Source organism: Solanum pennellii, chromosome 12, assembly GCF_001406875.1.
Source record: "Solanum pennellii chromosome 12, SPENNV200".
NCBI lineage: Eukaryota > Viridiplantae > Streptophyta > Magnoliopsida > Solanales > Solanaceae > Solanum > Solanum pennellii.
Genome location: NC_028648.1, coordinates 50976723 through 50995102, shown reverse-complemented (window position 1 = coordinate 50995102; position 18380 = coordinate 50976723). Strand labels below are relative to the sequence as shown.

At 29.8% G+C, this 18380-nt stretch overlaps 1 protein-coding gene across 1 annotated transcript; it reads left to right on the top strand.

The window, feature by feature from the left end:
- Window positions 1-14841: 14841 nt before the first annotated feature.
- LOC107006981 (protein STRICTOSIDINE SYNTHASE-LIKE 11-like) lies at window positions 14842-17515 on the top strand. Its single transcript, XM_015205470.2, is given in 5 exon segments — window positions 14842-15089; window positions 15671-15940; window positions 17034-17425; window positions 17428-17454; window positions 17457-17515. Coding segments are annotated over 5 exon segments (996 nt in total).
- Window positions 17516-18380: the final 865 nt, after the last annotated feature.

Genomic DNA, 18380 nt, shown 5'->3' with positions numbered 1-18380 from the left:
GAAACACATATATAGCAGCAAATTTAACAACAAAAAGATCAATACTGAAAACTTACCATGAATTTTCATCCTTCAGTATCACTACTAATTTCTGTTGGAATTAATGCATCAATGTTTAGTCTTCCAAAATTGTCTCTTAGTTTTTCAAGAAGTCTTTTTAGAATTCGTAGTACATGTATCTAGTAAATTGTGATACATGTATTTAGTTATTTGTGCAAGACTTTTTGTTTTCTATTTTGAATAGTATAAATAGTGATGTAGTTGATGATTGTAATCATCTCAAGTGGCCTTAAGTAGCCTATAATAAACTTGAGCATTTTCTAAAGATATCATTTTTCCTTTCATATTTCCTACAAATTGGTATCAAGAGCAGGTTTCGTTCTTAATCTGGGGTTAGGTGAAGAAAAAAATATGGCATCCAAAACAAATGAAGGTGCTGATTCTTCAGTTGTTCTTACTCCATTTTTTGATGGAACTGATTTTGAATACTGGAAGATAAGAATGAGAACACATTTGAAAGCTGAAGGTTTGTGGACTATTATTGCAAATGGCTTTAAAGAGCCAGACAACGATGGTGATCTTACAACAACAGAGATGAAAAATCTTGAGGCTAAGTATCGTCAAGATGCAAAAGCCTTGAGCAAAATCCAAATGGGAGTCTCAAGAGTATATTTTGCAAAAATTGCTACTTATGAGACTGCAAAGGAAGCTTGGGATTTTCTGGAAACTAAGGTGTATGGTGACGAAAAGGTACGCACTGTAAATCTTCTAACTCTTCGAAAAGAGTTTCAAAATTTAAATAGCATCTGAAAAAATTGATGAATATTGTACAAGAGTCATGAATATTGTGAATGGAATGAGAAATCATAGTGATACAATTTCTGACCAACAAGTTGTGGAAAAGATTCTAATTAGTTTCACAGAAAAGTATGAGTACATAGTTGCTATCACCAAGGAGACGAAAGATCTTTCTAAGCTTTCCATTAAAGAGCTAGTTGGATCATTTCGTGCACACGAGAAGCGAAGATTTTTTCGTGAAGATCAACCCAAATAGACGACTTTCCAGTCTAAAATAAATGAGAATTCTCAAAATTTCTCAAAAAAATCATCAGAAGAAAAATCACAAGCCAAAAAAGAAGCAGGATCATTCTAGTCTTTTTTGTAAAGTTTGCAAAAAGACTAATCACAATGCAGAAAAATGTTGACACAAAGGCAAGCCCTAATGTAACTTTTGTAAAAAGTTTGGACACGTTGAAAATAATTGTTGGCACAAGAAACGGGAGCAAGCAATTTTTTGTGAAAAACATGAGGAAGAAAGGGAAGAAAATCTTTTCTTTGCTTCTAAATCTGATGTTTCAACAAAAAGCAATGAATGGTATGTTGATAGTGGTTGTAGTAATCACATGACATGAGATGAAAAGGTTTTCCTCTCAATTAATAATAGCATCACTACTAAATTGAAGATGGGGAATGGAGACTTAGTTGATGCGAAAGGTAAAGGTACTATTTCGATCAACATGAAAGGATGCGGTAAGCAAATTCATGATGTTCTTTAAGTTCCTGACTTGGAAGAAAATTTGCTTAGTGTTGGTCAACTCATGGAAAATGGTTATTCTCTTGTGTTTAGAGATAAATATTGCAAGATTTATGATAAAATTGAGTCAAATCAAGTCATTGTTGAAGTAAAGATGATAAAAAGAAACTTCTCTTTGCAATTTCATTACAATGAATTAAAAAATGAAATTGTAGATGATTTATGGCTTTGGCACAAAATATTTTGTCACTTGAATTTTCATGATTTAAAGCTTCTCAAGCAAAAGGACATGGTGCAACGCCTTCCTGAGATACATACTGAGGTGGATACATGTGAAAGTTGTATAATGGGAAAGCAACACAGGAAGTCTTTTCCAAAAGAGGTGTCTTGGAGAGCAAGTGTATTTTTGGAACTAATTCATACTGATATTTACCAATGAAGACTCCATCTCTTGGAAGTCAAAGGTATTTTCTAATCTTTGTTGATGATTTCTCAAGAATGACTTGGGTTTATTTCTTGAAAGAAAAGTCAGAAGCATTTGCTACATTTAAGAAATTTAAAGCCCTTGTTGAGAAGCAAAAAGGTTGCAACATCAAAACCATTCGGATTGATTGAGGAGGTGAATACACAAGTCAAGAATTTGAAGAATATTGCAAAAATGAAGGCATTCAGAAGCAACTTACAGCAAGGTATACTCCTCAACAAAATGGTGTATCTGAAAGAAGAAATAGAATAATTGTTGAAATGGCCAGAACTATGATGAATGAGAAAAGGCTTCCAAAATATTTTTGGGCAGAAGCAGTGCATACAGCAGTTCACATCCTTAACAGGTGTCCAACAAAGGCACTAAGGGACAAGACACCAGTTGAAGCTTGGATTGGAATTAAACCTTCTGTAAGTCATTTTAAAATTTTTAGGTGCATTTGTTATGCTCATGTACCTATTGAGAAAAGAACAAAATTGGATGAAAAAAGTCAAAAATGTGTCTTTCTTGGTTATAGTGATGTTACAAAAGGATATAGGTTTCTCGATGTCAAAACTAACAAACTTGTTGTTAGTAGAGATGTCATTTTTAATGAAAAAACAACATGAAATTGGGAGGATAAAAAGATAGAGAATACTGCTATCATATCTTCAAATCAAGAAGAGGATGAGAAAGATGAAGATGTCTCTTAAGGGGGAGAAATCCCAGATTCAGATAATGAAGAACCGCCTCCAAGAGGAACAAAAATATTGAGTGACATTTATCAAAGATGTAATTTTGCCGGTGTTGAGCCGGAAAACTATGAAGAAGCAATAAAACATGATGTTTGGAAGAAAGCTATGGAAGAAGAAATTCGAATGATCTAAAAAAATAATACTTGGGAGCTTGTGCCTATTCCTAGAGTAAGAGAAGTTCTAAGTCTAAAATGGATTTACAAAATCAAGCTCAATCAGGAAGGAGATATTCAAAAGCACAAAGCAAGGTTGGTTGCTAGAGGCTTCACGCAAAAACCAGGTATTGATTTTTATGAAACTTTCTCTCCAGTTGCTCGTCTTGAGACAATTAGAACTGTAATTGATGTTGCTGCACAAAAGAAATGGAAGATATTTCAACTTGATGTTAAATCAGCATTTCTGAATGGAAAACTTGATGAAGAGATTTATGTTGAGCAACCTCAAGGATTTTTTGTTCAAGGGGGAGAAGAAAAGGTGTATAGACTAAAAAAATCTCTTTACGGGCTGAAGCAAGCTCCAAGAGCCTGGTACAATGAAATTGATACATACTTTCTGAAAAATAATTTTCAGAGAAGTAAAAGTGAAGCCACTTTGTACGTGAAGAATCATTGTTTGTCTCTATGTGGATGATTTGCTCTTTACAGGAAATGATGTAAAGATGATGCAAAATTTCAAACAAGATATGATGCAAGCTTATGAAAATGAGTGATCATGGATTGCTAAATTATTTCTTGGGCATCGAAGTTTCTCAAGTGAAAGAAGGAATTTTCATTTCTCAAAAGAAGTATACTAAAAGTATTCTTCAAAAATTCAAAATGATGGATTGCAGGTCTGTGGTCATACCATTAGCAGCAAATGGGAAATTTAGGAAAGATCATGGAGAAAAGAAAGTTAATAGCTCACGTTTTAGGAGTTTGATTGAAATTTTGCTATATCTTACTTCAACAAGGCCAGATATTATGTTTGCTGCTAGTTTATTATCCAGATTCATGCAAGAACCAAGCCAAGTGCATTTTGGAGCTGCAAAGCGTGTTCTACGCTACTTGCAAGGAACAATGGATTATGGGAGAATGTATAAATTTGGTGGAAATTTGAACTTAATTGGTTATTCTGATAGTGATTGGGCTGGAAGTATAGATGACATGAAGAGTACTTCTGGTTATGTTTTCTTATTTGGATTAAGCATTTGTTCTTGGTTATCAAAAAAGCAAAGAGTTGTTGCTCAATCCACTGCCGAAGCACAATATTTTTTAGCATCCAAGGCTACTTCTCAAGCTATTTGGCTTATGAGAGTATTTAAAGACATTGGTGAAAAACAAAAAAAAAAGGACTGTTCTGTATTGTGATAACAAATCAACAATTGCAATTGCCAAGAATCCAGTCAGTCATGAAAGATCAAAGCATATTTCCATCAAGTATCATTTTATCCGAGAAGCACAAGAGAGAGGCGAAATTCAGTTGCATTATTGTCAGACAGGAGAACAACTTGTTGACATCTTCACCAAAGCACTTCCTAGAGAAAAAATTTGCTATCTTCGAGAACGCATTGGAGTTATCAAGCAAATGCATTAAGGGGGAGTGTTGGAATTAATGCATCAATGTTTAGTCTTCCAAAATTGTCTTTTAGTTTTTCAACAAGTCTTTTTAGAATTCGTAGTATATGTATCTAGTAAATTGTGATACATGTATTTAGTTATTTGTGCAAGACTTTTTGTTTTCTATTTTGAGTAGTATAAATAGTGATGTAGTTGATGATAGTAATCATCTCAAGTGGTCTTAAGACGCCTATAATAAACTTGAGCATTTTCTAAAGATATTATTTTTCCTTTCATATTTCCTACAATTTCATGGCAGCATCAAAGAATTCGGAAACTTAAATTCTTTCTTAATAATCATTTAAAATAGTGATATCACAGCTCACAGAAAAATTAAATCACTGCAAAACATAAAGTACTCTTACATATAAAGATTAATCACTTTTTTGGGGAAAAATACTATTTGAAAAAAAGATATTACGGGGAAAGTGTCTACTCACCTAAGACAACTGTTTAACTTCATTAGTAGCTCGAGTCATCTGCCAAAATGCCCAAAACAATCAGAAGGTTGAAAAAGTAGTAAAAACGATATACCCAAAATACCCGTATGAAAGCAAATATGCGCAGTTGAAGCTCGGTGACTTCCGCTACGCTGATATACCTTCATTTCGATAGCATTACCTAATCAATACCCACATCAAAGACTTGGAGTGGGCAAATAGTCATGTATAGACACATGCATGTGCAAATCAATACGCAAAGCAAGAAAAGTAACAAAAAAAAGAGCTTACCACAAAAGTCAAACAATAAAAAAAGGAAGAAGAGCAACAGAAGCTAAACGTTTTAAGCCCAAGGATTTTGAAGGATAGTGATTAGGAGAAACTGATACCTGAAAAAAGGAAAGATCAGAATGGAGATATCAAACTATATAAAGAAAATTGATTTGCAAGCCAAATGAATTTGACGTTACTAAATTAGAAACCAATGTCTCATCAAAAAATATTATTAAACCCAGAAAACTGAAAGGAACTTTTAGAATTTTACCTTTGGAATGAAAAATTATCTCCAAATTTGTAGTCAACTGTGAAGTCTCATCACCAAATTGAAGCACCATCTCAGAGTCAAATCACTCACCTCTAGTTTTCCATCAATTTTGTTCTCCCTCTCCTAAAATGTAACACCTCCATGTGTAGGTTTCTTCTTCTCCTGCTCCGCCAAAAATGAAAATTGGGAGAATGACAAAAAATATGAAAATGACCAAAGAACTAAAGCAAAATAATTGAAAACAAGAGGAAGCAGAACACGTGTAGTACACACGTTTAATAGTGTAGCATAATTTTCAATGCTATTGGTACAACTCTGTAGAGCTGTGTTGGTACTCCTTATTGGCTTATATATAATGGTACTATATATATATATATACATATATATATATATATATATCTATATATATATATATATATCCTAAAGCACATACTTTGTCTTCCATTGCAGGTGACCCCTTTTCAATTTGGAGGAAAGATGAATGTGCTTGGTGAAATTCTTACCATGAAGATGATAAAAATCTATAGGAACATGACCAAAGTGCCGCAAGAATGACATTTTATGGATTGCTTCAATCAGGTGGCACCTCATCTAATTAAAGATTTTATACAAAAAGTTATTTTAGCCTGAAGGGGTTTTGCATTAAATCATAGAGCTACTTTGTTTCTATACTCAAGTTTGTGACTATGACAAATCCCTTTTGTTTATGCTGTCTAAACGAACATGGGTATAAATATATTTTGTTGGGCCCGTGCTTAGCACGGATCATGCACGTCTAGTCATATCATATTATATTATAAGTGGGAAGTCTCTATGTCGAAAGTTGAATTACAAAAATGTCCGTATAATATCATAATATTTATGGGCAAAAATGTAAATGTACATTATTTATAAATAAAAAATATTATATTTTCTATTAAACACTATTATTATTACATACTTGTGAACAAAAATATAAATACACATTGATTATAATAAAAAATTAATATTCTAAAAATGAAGAACTTGTCATCTATGACATGAATCAATCTAAGTACAATGAACATTTGTAATTAAACGACAAAAGGAAATCAAAAGTTTTGTAACAGTTAAATTGACCCTTTAAGTGTACCTCATTTACTCCTGCCGGGCAAAGATATACAATTTTTCAGATGAATTATATTCATAACATTATATAAAATGCTAAGTAATTGCTTCAAAAAATACTTACAATGGAAGTTTGCAATCGTTGGACTTTCAATTTTCTTCTGTTATAATTAGCACATACTAATGATGAATTCTATACTTGGTAAATTAATTAAATTTATCTTATAATATATATTCTATTATATTAAAAATGGGAAGCTTTTTTTGTGCAAAGTCGAACTTTCCAAATTATCCATTAAAAATTAATATTTTATATCCTTTAAGGATGAAATTAGTCATATAACATTAATAAAAATATATTAATTAAATTTCTTGGAATTAGTAATATTGCTTCAATTTTTTAAACAACTTAATATATTATTTATGTGAAGTCTTTATAACTTCAAAAGTGATGCTTTTCAAATTCCTATACCTTTAATTCATTTCCGCATCTTCTTTTTTCAAAATTTTTCTTTATTAATTATTAAAAAACTAATCATATTCTATCTTATTTAATAAATTTTATTAAATATTAATTAATAATATATTTAATTTCTTATCAGTTATAAATATTATATATTTTCATATTAACTTCAATTGTATTTGTCTTCTCAGAGCTTCTCTAAAGTTGCATTATATTATAAACGTTCAAAACTTAAGAGAAAAAATAATCAAATTGTCAAGAGTTTTTTCTCTTTATAAGTTTCTCAAACTCTTTCACCCCTTCCTAAATAGGCAATCTATTTAGTTATTTGACGTGTTTGTAGTTTTATCTCCTTTGTATAGACTATTCGTTTGTAAGAATTTATTTGTTGCAATTGATAATATGTTTGTTGTACTTTTAAATTGTCAATATCACTATTCATTGTTGATTTTTGTTTGGCCTTATGTGTTTTTTCTTCTTTTTCTTATCGACAAACTCTAACAATCTATTTGATTTTCTTCCTTCAACAGATTTACGATTAATTTCTATCTATGTGGTTGAACTTTGAAGCTCTTCACGGCTTGCAAGAATGATGAGGGAGATGGTAAGTTAATTATCAGTTTCTCTATATTTTCACAACTTTTTACCATATAAATTATTCTTGCTAGATTGTGTTGATTAATATATCGATGTAAAGAGCTTAAAGTAAGAATGCAAAAGAAAAAAGGACAAAAAATACATAGTAAAATATTGTATATGAAATAGAGAATGCATTGAATTCACATATTTTCATTAATTAATATGTGGAAAGATGGATAAAGAATGATTAAATATCATTCGAACCCATCAAAATAACGTGTGACTCAATAATTTTTCTAATAACAAATATATTTTTATTTTTTTACAGCACTATAATCCTTATACTTATTTCTTATATATAAGAAATGATTAATATGTGATTGATAAATATCTAATTAATTAAATATTAAATAGCCAAAGTTGAGAAGTTGAATGAACGGTCATTTTGCCCTTCAATCTAAAACAATTCTTATAATAAAAAATGGAAAGATCAAAGCCTCAAAGTTGGACATATACTATAGTTAAATATTATATTAATTCAATAATAAGTAATAGTTGTAATTCCTTTTTCTTCGTGTTAATATTAATTAAACGATAAGTTAGTTGTACTTTTCTTCTCTGCATGTTATTTAATTTTCTGCTTCTTAAATTTTTAATTTGATAATTAGTTGAATTTCTATTTTAATGTTCCTCATAATGCTTACTTTAATATTGAATTATTATTGTCTCTATATCAAATTGAATGTTATAAAATATATGGTTATGTATAAAATTGGAATTATCACTACAAATTTTCAGATGAATTAAAATTGTAGATAATTTTTTAGTTTAAATTTCTAACAATATCTCAACAGTTTTATTTGTAGATTAGTACGTTTTTCAGGTTGATGCATCATTTATTTTAATTATAATAATGATTAAATAATGAATTAGGAGAATAATTCAGACTTTCAGAGTTTTTTATTTATTAATGTAGTCTTATTAACTACTAGACAATGGCTCCTATAAAGTATTTAAAGGAAAAAATATATAAGAATAAATAGTAACATGTAATCACTATATGATAATGGTAAATTACTTAAACTATTTGTCATTTATGCTCTTCAAAACTCAATATTAAACTAAATTTTCAGATTAATATTTGCATGTTTGCCTTCTTAATAAAGCTTTCACTAAATATATATTTTAGCACTTTATCATCCCATTACATTTTCTTCAATTACAGAATCTGATATTTACAAAATATTACAAAATAAAATATTACAGAGTTATTGTAAAAATAATATTTAAAAGTGCAAGTCAATTTCTAGGTCTAATTTTCATTCATTATGTGTATTAATACTATACGCCTTCACTATCACCTCATTAATCTTCAACACTTGAATAATCTTTTTCACATTCTCAAGAAATTAGTGTCATATTTTAAATCACTATTTAATTTTACGTAATCATATCCTATAAATGGTGTCATTGTATACATTATGAAGAGACTTTGGCCCACTTGAAAGAAACAAAAAAATTCATCTCTAACTATCACTATATATTTCTGTTGGTTTCATCTTTCAGCATTATTAGATTTAGCTTCATTTTATAACACTAAGCATTTTATTACTCGTATATTATTTTGTTCCTTAAAAATCAAAATATATTGTGTGCAAATTCTTACTACTTCTAATGGAGCTTGCAATGATAGAAGGCATGTTGGATTCTTCAAGGAGACTAAAATCAATCTTTTCACGATCGAGTTGGAATGTTTGCAACTTAATTAGTAAACACAATCATTTTTATATCTATGAAGTTAGGCTTATATAAATTTTATATAATAGTAGGGATCAAACGTGCAACGCACGTTTCCAAGACTAGTATTATTATAAGTAAAAAGATTCTAACTTCAAAGTTAAATTACCATTTTGCCCTTCTCTAAAAAAATCTCTTAATTTGAATTTATTTTAACCAAAAAAAGAGGAGACAAAAAAGACCAAAAAGTCATTACTTTTATTAAATAAAGAACTGTTTCTTTTCTGGAAATCAATGACCTCCTAAGAGATCCATAAGTTTTTCAGAATTGAGAGACTTCTTTATCTTCCACATTCAACTCTTTGTTTTCTTATTGTTGAGATTGAAAGAATTTTTTGTCTTATCACGTGTATTTTTAAAATTTTTCTAAAGGGCAATAAACATTCATATTTTATCAGCAAAATCAATTACAAGACGATGCTGAAGAAAAATATCAGCTTAATCTTCTGTGCAGCATGAAAATAAAATTTTAATTTAGGAAAGGCCAGCTCTAAAATGGCAAATATCATAAAGTCGGTTGTATCTTTCTAAACATGGATTGTTTTATTATCTCTTTCTATTTTTAGTGTTCTTCATGAATATCTATATGTGTGATTATATATTGTTGTTTTATACAAGGTTTTTGGGATAATAGAATGCCAACATAACTTTGCAACACTAATTAATTATATATGTTTTGCTTTATGCAGATTTTATACGGTTGAAGCAACGAAAGATATATTTCTTTCTTTCGGTTCACATCTTAGGTAATTATCCTATTCATTATTTTAGCACTTCTTATGGACTATCAAACCAATTTTTTTTTCCTGTTTGCTTTTCTTTTTTTCCTCATTTTTTATTTATCAATTGTTTGTTCATTGCAAAAGTCTATTTTTCTCCTTTTTTTCTTTGTCAATTCTTTTTAATATATCAAAATCTCAAAATATACTTACTAATGAATAACATTTTCAATAATAAATATTATCTTTGGAATAAAAGTATTATATCATACTTCAGAATTCATTTTACTTAAGTCTCCGAAATATAATTTTTATTTTTATGTTATATTAATTTCTAAATGACATTTTTAAATTGTAAGAGTGATTGTACTATATTACATTGGATTCTAAATGACTATTTTAAATTGGAAGAGTGATTGTACTATATTACATTGGATTTTGAGATACTTATAATGAAGTCATGTCCGGTGCATACTGCATGCATCTCAACATGCATTCATGGTTATCTGCGTAGGTGGCTAGGAAGCAAAAAAATTCAAGTTGAATGATGCATAATTAGGAAATTCTTAGGGGTGTATAAAAAATGAAAAGACTATATCAATTATGTATAAAATTTAAAGGGTTAATATCACTGTATATAGGAGTGTACCCTCCACTGTATGACATTCAAATAGATACATCAGAACTATGATAGACACACACTTATGTTTTATGCATAATTTTATTTTATGATTGCATTTTTAGGTAGGTCCTTCTATATGTATCATTTGAAATGATAAACTTGTATTTTTTTACAAGCGTGCTACATAAATTTTTTCATAAGTTAAATATTAATTAATCCTAATATTTTTAGAGCTTTTACACCTCCTAACTTAATTGCAAGCTAAAGAATCATAAAGTGATCTTATTCATTAGTAATTGGTTTTGGGAGAAGGTGTAGACAAGAACTCCGAAAATTATGTAGTAATTATATCCTCCCTTTTTAATCATATGCATTTTTATGATTAGAGTCTCAAGAAGGATGTCTATATTGTATTTTTTTCGTGTATATATTTTTGTGTGTTTTATCCCTATTAGACTTGGTTTAATTTTCTACGATTTTCTGTATTTTTATCAGGCTCAAATCCAATTAGTTATTTGTAATTTTAGTGAGAGTTTTCTATTACTAACCAAAGTTCAGATGTGTCGTTATTTACTTTACAAGGAATTGTTTTTAAACATTAATATGCTCCCCTAGCGCACGCGCGCGCACACACACACAATATGGGTGGATATGCTGATCTCCAAACCAACTATATATACAATAATATTGGAAACAAATAGAATAGGGCATTTCAAAACAGGAAAGTCATATTTATCGATTCGAAAAATTCATTGGTTTTGCTTTTTTGCTTATTTGTTTCTGGAATGAATGTTGAAAACTTTATCTAAACTATCACGTGTGTGTGTGATTTTCTTACCTGAAATATCAATCATCGATTCACATAGGAGAAGTGAACTTTCACTTTTGATGGTTGATGGGTGTTTTGATAAATAGTTGACAGTGTAGTTCAATAATGAAACCAAAATATAAGGACACTTTAGGAGTTCTTTTCACCATCAACTCTTTGTTTCTCATTTCTTGCAGAATGATTTTTGTTATTCCTTGTTAATGAAATAGATAATGTTCATGAACCCGTAGAAATTTTTGAAAATATAGTCTTCCAAACTACTTATTTTTGCTCCTCCAAGAGGTAATGGATAGATGCGAAAAAGAAAGTTAGTGTATGACTCATGTTGGATGGCGCTATTAATGTTACAACATACGATTGCAAAACATGTTTAATTTTATGCATTTATATTTATTTTTCACAATTATATATCAAGTAAAACTGATCTTTTGCTATGTTCTTTTTTATGTTTCTGGCAGACCGCATGAAAATATACCTTAGATTTGGATTGTGTCAGGAATGATATGATTCTCTCTATTGACTGTAAAACGTAATTATGTTTCTCCATTTGTATGAGTTTATTTTATCATTTCTTTGAAATATAAAATTATAAGCTATGTATCAATATTATTTTGGACATTTTATATTTATAGGAAATGCAATAATAGCTGGTGCTATAAATTTCATATTTTAACTCTTAATTGTTTTGTTACTGCATTTCACATTTAGATTCAAGTCATGAAACATGATGACACTGTTGTTAAATTGAAGTTTATCTTTTTTTGGCCTAGTAGACTGGTATTGACATTTTAATTATGTTGCCTAATCCTATATTCACTTAGGTGAGAAATAATAATTTTAAAGTAAGGAAAGATATATAATGCTAATTAATAATAGTATTTATTTGATGTTTATCTTCCCCCCATGCTAATGAATATGACATGGAAGTTTTATGAAAGAGACACAATGAGAAGTGAAAAAATGACAAAGAAAAGGAGAGAACAAGGCGATACATCTAATAAAGTGGGACAATGTCACATTGGACAAGAAAATAGCAGCCTTGGAAATAACTAGATGAAGGAAAAAAATAATTTACTCATGAAGTAGTTATGAAAATATAATGTGGAAGTAGAGATAATTTTAAAAACGGTGATTACAAAAGTGTGGGTTAAAAAATGTGAAATATATTTATACAACTTTACAAGGCCATATGAAAATGAAATTTCGAAAACATATAAGAGGGATGTGAATTCTAAGAAAGAAAATAGCATTGAGGTATGACACGACAGCTGAAGAAGTCACATACTTCTGTTTTGTAGCAGAGCGACATTTAATGGGTATTTTATAAAATTACTTCATACCGAACAAAGAAATATTCTTCTAATGCATTGTTTTATCCGTTTCTTATCCCGTTTCAGTCGGTTCTCTATATCTGATCAGAGGTCCAATTTAACGGTTTCTTCAAGATTTGCTTAATTATTTTCTAAGTTGAAATATCTTACTTTCAACTATCTAATGCTAATTGATGTTATGATTTTATCTGCAAATAGATTTTTGAGTCCATTTATATATATTTTAGCAACATATGATGCTTCATTTTGACAATTGGATCCTTACTTGCTTTAGCAATTGTATTACTGAGTGAAGTAAGTGACCGAGAAAAACAATCAAGTTCTAGAAACAAAACAAGTAGGTCAAACCAGGGATAATGATTGATTTCAGATTCTCTAATTTTCAAGCATTCAAGAACGATTTCACACTCTTTTCAAGATTTGTAGGGAACCATGGTGTTTTATTTTGGATGATGTTGTATTAGTATTTAGTATTTATTCTTAGATAGAAACTATACTTTTAGTATGGATTTCTTCTGTTATCCGTGTATTGTTTGAATTGCAACTTTTGAAGCTAAAACACCATAGTTTATCTTATTCATAATTACAACGTTGGAATTGAGAAGATGATTATATAGTAGGAGACTAATGATCTTTGGAAATGATTTAGGTAATATTCATTTCTTTAATAAGGTATTTATCTATATTATCTGTCTTTCACATTTTATGTGATTATGCATGTAGGATAGTTTTGCTTTAAAAAGTTGTTGTTCAATTTTTCCTTTATTGAATTGAAAATCTTAAGTTACAAGTAGTAAACTGAAATGAAAGGATAAAACATAGCTATAACATGTTTTTATTCAAGTCAGACACTCTAATTATTAATGTTAGAGGTAAGGCTAATGTTAAAGCAAGTCTGACCCGTTCCTTTGTATCGTTATCTTTAATTTTCTAGAGCTTATAAGGCTCTTATCGTTTTATTAGATATAGAAGCTACAATGTCTAAGTGCAATAATTTAAATAGCATCTTTGTTGAGCTTTGTCAAACAAATAGCGTACTAAAGTACATGATCTTAAGGAGGAAAAGAAAAAAATCTATCAATAATATCTTAAGATGGCTTCTTGGTAGCCAAAATAAATCTATCCATAAATCACCTTCTTACAAATTTATCTTTAGTAGAGATCGCGGCTCACTTCTATCCCAATTTTGCCAAGAGAGGACTTGAGAAAATGTGTACTCTAAAAGGTGTTTGTAGTTTACACAAGAACATGACTTGTTCAAGCATATAAAGATGAAATTGACTCTTAAAAGGATTACGTACTTTTTGCTGTCTAAATCTTCTGTTTGGGCAAATATTAAAATTGATAGACTATAACAGAAACTTGTGTTGACTATTTTTTTTTATATCACTTTTCAATATATAATTTTCAGGTATAACATATAGTGAATTAATGTTCTTCATGGTACACTGGATTGTTAAGAAGTCGTGACACCAATAGAATATAAATGATAAACTGTAAATGCAGAATGTTCCTAACAACTTTGAGCATTCTCCCTTTTTTTCTTACTTTTTCATTATTTTGTTTGGGTGTAATTTGTTTGAGTTGTGCCAACATTTTATTAGTCCTACTATATGATGATTTTGTGAGGTTGCGTATAGTTTGCAGACGCTCGAGTGAATAGACTTTATGTCTCTACTTGCTTGATTATCCCTTTCACTAATACATAACATAACTTAAATAATAAATTGCACCTTCACAATTTGTGGGTTATATATCGGAATAATTTTCAGCATACTTTATTATTTATGGAGAACAGACCTATTTATAAGCACGGGTCATGCCTCTCTAGTATATATATATAAAGAGAGGGAGTGGGGGTGGGGGGAAGGGGGAGGGTTTGCTATGAGACCAGCACATAGTGGTTTATTCAATTTTTTTTATACTATAGCAATATTTAATATATATGTTGGCATTTTGCCTTTGTTCCATAATTTTTCAATCTTTGATTAATGATGCATGTTAATCTATAGTATAATAGGGCTTACTTACTATAAATAGGAGGTAACAAGATTCATTATTTTCACAGTTGCTTGCTCAAAGACATGGCAAGTATGAAGAGACCAATAATATTCATAATATTTTGTTTTCCCATTGCTTATTCTCAAATGGTTATGAAACCATTACTTCCATTTAAGAAGCTCCAACTTCCTTCAGGAACAGTAGGCCCTGAAGCCATCGCTTTTGATCTTTTAGGCAATGGACCATACACAAGTGTGGCAGATGGCAGAGTACTCAAATACCAAGGCCCACGTATTGGTTTCATCGATTTCGCTACCACATCACCATTAAGGTTAAAAAAAATAGTTGTTTCCAAATACTGGTCATTTAAAAAAAAAATAGTTGTTTCCAAAAGATAATATATGTAAATCATAACAGAGAACTTACTTATTCTTTACATAGCGAAAGTATAAGAGTACGATGAACCATGGTTGGAAATTGGACTTAACGGTCGATGGTGGTTTTTCCCATTATGTTGGAGCAAGAGAAACTTCATATACCACAACCTAAACCCTAATGAATTGAGCAAGTGTAGAATTGTGTATTCTCTATATGATAAGCCTTAAATCACCAATTATGGGTGTATCCGAATTTCCTACAAATACTATTGCTGCCCCTAGTTACATGTCTACTTTTCCTTCTTTTTTTTTTATTCCTTATTATTTGTCCATTTTGACAAATCAGGAAAGGGAAATTTCTTTTTACCTATTATATCATGCACTTTATGATTAATAGGAGTAAACTAGTAAAGTCACTATGTCAATAAATGTTTTATTAATAGGTGTGTCAATTCAAAAGTGGACGTGTAATTAGGAATACATGGAGTATATAGAATGAACATTTTTTCAGCGTAACTTACTTTCTTTGTGTTAGGACCAAGGAAGTATATAATGGGAAAAATAACCCAAATTTACTCATCACATGTGGAAGACCCCTTGGCCTTGGGTTTTACTATAGAAGTGGTGATCTCTACATAGCTGACATCAATTATGGGCTCTTGGTTGTTGGACGAAACGGAGGCCCCGCTAGACAACTTGTTACGGGCATCGATGACAAGCCTTTTGCCTTTACAAACGCGGTAGACATCGATCAATTAAATGAAGTCGTCTATTTTACAGATTCAGGACCACTATTTCGTGCCACCAGTTTCGTTGTTTATATAAATGTACTCTATGTGGTAAACACATGTCATGCATGCAGCATGTATTGACTTCATATAAGTATCAGGTGCGAATAAATTTCGCTCAAGAAGACACTTAAAATTACTAGCTTTTAGGTGTCGAAGGAAAGAGCCGATAGGAATTGGTAACCTAGAAAAATAATAAGTGACACGTTAATTTAACTAGATAAACCCATTTTTCTAATTTATTGCATCAAAGTATTGAATTGCCTTTTTATGATTAAAAGAAGTTACAAAAAATATCATCAGAATCACTAAAGTATCACATAAAATCTCCAACTTGAAACAAAGAAAACACAGCATAGAGTCACTAAAGTATCACACAAAATCTCCAACTTGAAACAAAGAAACACAGCATATGATGTATTGAATTCACTTTTTGGTTGTGACACTTGGGCAAAATGAATGCAGTTGTTTAAAGAAACAGTTTGTCTACTTTAAAAGTTGAATGAACATCCTAAAATTACCATTTTCACTAATCTTCAACGACGATAGTTTAATTGCTGCTAAAAAAGTTTTTTTTTAAAAAACAATTAACAATTTTTGCAAATGTCTCTATGGTTTATAGTGATATTAGATCCAATGACAACTAACTAATTATGATAACGATTTTAATGCTCTTTGTTAATGTACACATTTGTTGCTGTTAAAGTTGTTTTTGGTGTATGGATAACCTGCTAACACATCAAATTGAATTATACGAATTGTACAAATATTTTTTTCAACTATGAGATATAAAACTCAAATGTATTACTCCCTCTGTTTAAATTAGAATGATCCCTTTCTTTTGTAGTCTGTTTAGAAAAAGAATAATCTCTTTCATTTGTTGGTAATATTTTAATTTCAGTTTTCCACGTGACATATTTAAGATCATAAGATTAAAGGCAATACTGTACATTTGACATAACTTTAATTTAGGACTACAAGATTCAAACTTCTTCTGTATTTTCTTAAACTCCGTATTAAGTCAAACTAGGTCACCCTTTCTGAAACGGAGGGAATAGTATTATTAGTAATGCATTTACTAGATCCACTTTAATCCTGATCAACTTTTTGCAGGAACATAACTTTGATCCTTGAAAGCAAAGATACAGCAGGGAGATTATTCAAGTATGACATAAGAACAAATAAGGTCACATTAATACTTAGTGGACTAGCAGGGCCAGTAGGAGTGGCAGTCAGTCTAGATGGTTCATATGTACTTGTCACAGAATTAATAGCCAACAGAATCAAGAGATTTTGGTTGAGAGGCACAAGAGCTAATACATCACAAGAATTTACAAACTTGAATGGATATCCAGATAACATTAAGAGGACAATTTTAGGGGACTATTGGGTGGCTGTAAACATTGTCAACAATCAATCAATGACTCCACCCAAGTTTTCATTTGCGCAAAATATTAATGTCCTTGGGAATGTTTTCGTTTCGCTGAATCTATCGACTCAGTATCTAATTCCATAAGTGAAGTTCAAGAAAATTTGGTAGACTCTATATAGGGTCTTTAGAGGAAGACTTTGTAGGTGCTTATGGAGTTTGAAGTCTTAAGGAAGTCCAAGCACTTTTGCGTTAGAACCTAACTATAAAGGTCTCCATTTCCCTTTTTATTCTATATATATATATAAAAAAAATAATATATATATATATTATAAAATAATAAGTAATAATCTTCTATTATATTGTATACAATAAAAGAGTGAAAAGTCGGTCGATTAGATCGATTTGTCCTTCTGCTATGACTTTTTTCTTTCTATTTATATTTAGTAATTTCTTCATTTTGATTTATTTATTTTTCTTTTTTTAATATGTTATGTACTTTAAAATGATGAAAAAAGAGATACAATAAATCATATTTCTTTCATTTCAAAATAATTGAATTGTTAAGATATTTTTCATATTTTAAATTAATTTAATTGTTTAATCTTCAAGACTATTTTTAGAATATTCTTTCATTTTATCCTTCATTTGAATTTTCTATGTGATGAGTTCAAGAAATTATACTTACTTTGAATCATCTTCTATGTGAATGAGTTCTAGACATTTTTGAATTACTTACCATTAGAATTAGTCATTATGATTGATATTTAGTTGTAATTCAAATTAATTTGATAATAATTAATAAAGGTAACAATGGAAAGTTATATCTAACGTATGTCCTAATCTTATTATTTTTTTAAAAGGGTGTGAAACACCTAATGATTCAATTATTTAGAAATGGAGGGAGTATTACCTTCGTTCAAAAAAGATTTGTCTAGTTTAACTTGATAAAGAGTTTTAAAAAATAAAGAAGATTTTTTAATTTTGTGGTTTTCAATTAAAATTATACTATCAAATATATACCAAAATTCTCTTTCATCTTGTAACCTTGAATATGTCAAATGGAAAGTTAAAATTAAAATGTTGAC